This window comes from Trichechus manatus, unplaced genomic scaffold (assembly GCF_000243295.1).
Source record: "Trichechus manatus latirostris isolate Lorelei unplaced genomic scaffold, TriManLat1.0 scaffold00077, whole genome shotgun sequence".
Lineage (NCBI taxonomy): Eukaryota > Metazoa > Chordata > Mammalia > Sirenia > Trichechidae > Trichechus > Trichechus manatus.
In genome coordinates, this window is record NW_004444013.1 from 12,210,161 (window position 1) to 12,214,291 (window position 4,131).

The 4,131-nt window shown below is 37.3% G+C and overlaps 1 protein-coding gene across 5 annotated transcripts in view; it reads left to right on the forward strand.

Annotated features, from left to right (window-relative positions):
* Window positions 1–4,131, forward strand: part of RBAK (RB associated KRAB zinc finger) — an 18,327-nt gene that overhangs the window by 5,867 nt on the left and 8,329 nt on the right. For all 5 annotated transcript variants that reach the window (XM_023735361.1, XM_023735362.1, XM_023735360.1 and 2 more), the window contains exon 3: window positions 3,645–3,771. In XM_023735361.1, coding sequence (XP_023591129.1) covers window positions 3,645–3,771 — 127 coding nt within the window. The remainder of the gene's footprint in view (window positions 1–3,644; window positions 3,772–4,131) is intronic.

Genomic DNA, 4,131 nt, shown 5'->3' on the forward strand with positions numbered 1-4,131 from the left:
GGCAGGGATGGTGCACGGAGCAGGTGAGTCTTCAGTAACTTTCTTGAACAAACAAATGAACAACTGTGAACAGCATGGTGGCCATGGAAGAAGCTCCTGTGAAACCTGTTGAGCATCATAGCAACATGCAAGCCTGCAGTGACAGATTGGTGGTGACTACACATGAAGGCTGGGATTGAACCAAGTCTCCCTCATGGAAAGTGAGATTGTAGTACCGAACCACTAATGCCTCATATCAGTCTGCATGCAGTCAAATATTTATGAAGGGGAATAGTGGTTCAAAATGAAATTCTTCACCATCCTGGATGCTCATCTTCCATATATTTGTTGGAGGAGCTGCAAGGCAGTTTCATCATCACAGCCTTCTGGACTTGGAGTCTCTCCAAGAATATAAGATGAGCAGATAGTTTATCATCCCAACCAGGTCATTTTCAAGAGTGAAAAAAGTGCTATTGACAACTACACCAAGACAGGCAACAGATAATAAACTAGATGGACCTGGTAAAACCAGGAATAAGAGTCATTCTATATAACCATTCTATTGATTATTTTAATTCTCTTAATTTTTCTCCCTTCCTGTTTATTGTTTCTGCTCCCCCTACCCATTAGCACTCTCACTTGCTTGCAAGCCCTTTCCTCCCCTCCCCTCCCCTCATGTCTTCCTGATATAGATAAATGTATCTGAAACACTTCAGGAACCTACAAAAAATCTTCAGTGTTTCTCCACACCCCCCCCAAAAAAAAAAATCTATCACAGTCCTTAGTGTTCAAATTAACCCAGATTTTGCCAGTAGAGGCCCTTTCAAATTGAATTCTTTATTTTTTTGGCATGCCCCCATCTTTGTTTTTGGTACAACAAGATGTTTCAGGCTTTTTTTGTTGTTGTGTTGTTGAACTATGATTTACATCCAATAAACTGTACGTGTTTTAAGTGTACAGTTTGATAAGTTTTGACATATGTATACACTCATTAAAACATAACCCAATCAAGACACTGGGCAGGTATCCTCCTTCCCCTTCCCAATTTCCTGTAATCCCCCTACCCCAGTTCCTTTAGTGTGGCTTCTTTTACTCAGGATAATTGTTTTGAAATTTATCCATGATGTTTGTATTGATAGTTTATTCCTGTTACTTACTAGAGTGACTAAAATTACTTTTTATTGATGAGTAGTTTTCCATTGATGGATATACCACAATTTGTATATCTGTAGGTTCATTCTATTTTTTGTCTTTTGCAAATACAGCTGCTATGACCATTCATGTTTAGATCTTTGTAGGGACACATGCTTTTATTTTGGGGGGGCAGTAAATACCTAGGAGTGGAATGGCTATATTATATGCTAGGCGTTTGTGTAACTTTTTAAGAAACTACTAAACTGGTTTCCAAAATAGTTGTACTTTTGTACATTCCCACAGCAGTGTATGAGAGTTCCAGTTTCTCTGCATACTTTCCAACACTTTAATTCTTGCCTTCCATATGGGAGACTTGAGTTTGATTCCTGGCCAGTGCACCTCATGCACAGCCACCACCCTTCTGTCAGTGGAGGTTTGTATGTTGCTATGCTTATGGTGCTGAACAGGTGTGGAGCTTCCAGAGAATAGGAAGAAAAGCCTGGTGATCTGCTTCTAAAATCAGCCAGTGAAAACCCTGTAGATCACAAAGGGCCAGTCTGCAGCCGATCATGGAAATGGTGCAGGAGTGGGCAGTGTTTCGTTTCACTGTGCACAGGATCACCATGAGTCAGGGGCTGACTCTGGCAGCTAATGACAACAGCAGTATTTCATTGTGATTTTAACTTGGATTTCCATGATGACTGATAATACTGAGCATTTTTCGTGAGCTTGTATGTCATTGTATATCTTCTTTGGTAAAAGTATCTGTTTAGATCTTTTGCTCATTTGTCTATTAGGTTGTTTGTTTTCTTATTATGGAGTTATGAGAATTTTGTTTGAGAATGCTGTTGTAAAAGATTTTAATTTCCAGTTGTTCATTGCAATTATATAGAAATAACAGCCGATTTTTGTGTATTGAGGTTGTATCAGCAACCTTGCTTAAACTCACTTTTTAGTTCTAGTTTGTTTGTTTTTAATTCTATCAGATTTTTCTAAGGAGCCCTGGTGGCACAGTGGTTAAGTGCCCAGCTGCTAACCAGAAGGTTGTCGGTTCAAACCCATCAGCTGCTCTGCAGGAGAAAAATGTGACAGTCTGCTTCCTTAAAGATTTACAGCCTTGGAAACACAGTGGGGCAGTTCTACTCTGTACTATAGGGTCGCTATGAGTCAGAATTGACTCAATGGCATTTTTTTTTTTTTTAATTAAATTTTCTATATAATTGGTCATGTTGTCTCCAGGTAAAGAGTTTGAGCTTTTCCTGTCCAGTCTGGATGTTTTTTAATCTTGCCTTATTGCACTGGCTAGAATTTCCAGTATAATGTTGAACTTAAGTGGTAAGAGTGACCATCTTTGGATTTTTCTTGAACTTAGGCGGCAAACATTCAGTCCTTCACTATCAAGTATGGTGTAGATTTTTTAATGGATAGTCTTTATCAGGTTGAGGATACTGAGAGATTTTATAAGGAATGGATGGTTGGGTTTTGTCAAATGCTTTTTATGTTTCTTTTGAGATTGATCATATGATAATTGTTTTTTGGTTTGTTAATATCATGTATTACATTAATCAATTTTCAGATGTTAAACCAACCTTGTATTTCTGGGAGAACCCCACATGGCATGATGTATTATCCTTTTTATTTATTGTTGGATTCAATTTGCTAACATTTTGTTTAGAATTCTTACATTATGTTTGTAAGGGATATTAGTCTGCAGTTTTCTTATAACGTCTTTGTCTGGTTTTGATGTCAGAGTAATGCTGGCTTCCCAGTTAGTTGGGAAGTATTTCTCTTCAATTTTCTGGAACATTTTGGGTAGAATTGGTATTATTTTTTCCTTAAACTTTTGGAAGATTTCACCAGTGAAGCAATCTGAGCCTGGAGTTTTTACTTTGTGAGAAAAGTTTTAACTACATATTTGATTTATTTAATAAATACGGATTATTCAGGTTATAGTTTTCTTCTTGAATGAACTCTGATAGTTTGTGTCTTTCAAAGACATCTATGCTGTCAAATTTATTGGGATAAAGTTGGTCATAATACTGGCTGTTATTTTAGTACCTGTAGACTCTGTAGTAATGTCATCTTTCTTGTTCCTGATTTTGGTAATTTGTGTCTTTTTTTCTTGATCAGTTTGGCTTGAGGTGTATCAACTTTCATTGACTTTCTCAAAGAACAGATTTTTGGCTTGATTTAGCTATTGCTTTTGTTTTCCATTCTATTTCTAGTTTGATCTTTACTATTTCCTTTTTGCTGTTTACTTTGCGTTTAATTTTCTTTTTCTAGTTTTTTAGGGTGAAAGCTGACTTCATTTATTTGAAACCATTTGAGGCCATTTATTTTTAAGGGGGTTTTGTTTTTTTAGATATATTACTTAAGGCAGTGTTTTTCTAATATGGTATTTTCCTGCCATGATCTGTAATATAGAATAAAGAATACAGTGTTTGTAGTAAACTTTACCAGCAAGCATGGTAAGGTCTTGGCAACGTATGTATTTTCCCTGTCACTCAATTCCAATCATGATGCTATTACAGGAGTTGGTGTCATTCAAGGATGTGGCCGTGAACTTCACCCAGGAGGAATGGCAGCAGCTGGACTCTGATGAAAAGATAATATACCGAGATGTGATGCTGGAGAACTATAGCCACTTAATCTCACTGGGTGAGGAGAGCTTCCTTTTTGAATTGATACTATGTGAGGACTTCCAATTGAATGATTTTTCCTTGAATTTGAAGAAATAGGTAATAAGACCATTTAATCCTTTTGGGGCAGTAGGTACAGTATTTGTATCTTTGTTTCCTCATTGAAAGGTTCTAATTTTTGATAAGGTAAAAATGGGCACTTTTAGATTGGTCCAAAGGACTAATGGACCAAAGCTACCAAGGCCTCCACCAGACTGAGTCCAGTACAGCTAGGTGGTGCCTGACTACCACCACTGACTGCTCTGACAGGGATCACAACAGAGGGTTCTGGACAGAGCTGGAGAAGGATGTAGAACAAAATTCTAACACAAAAAAAAAG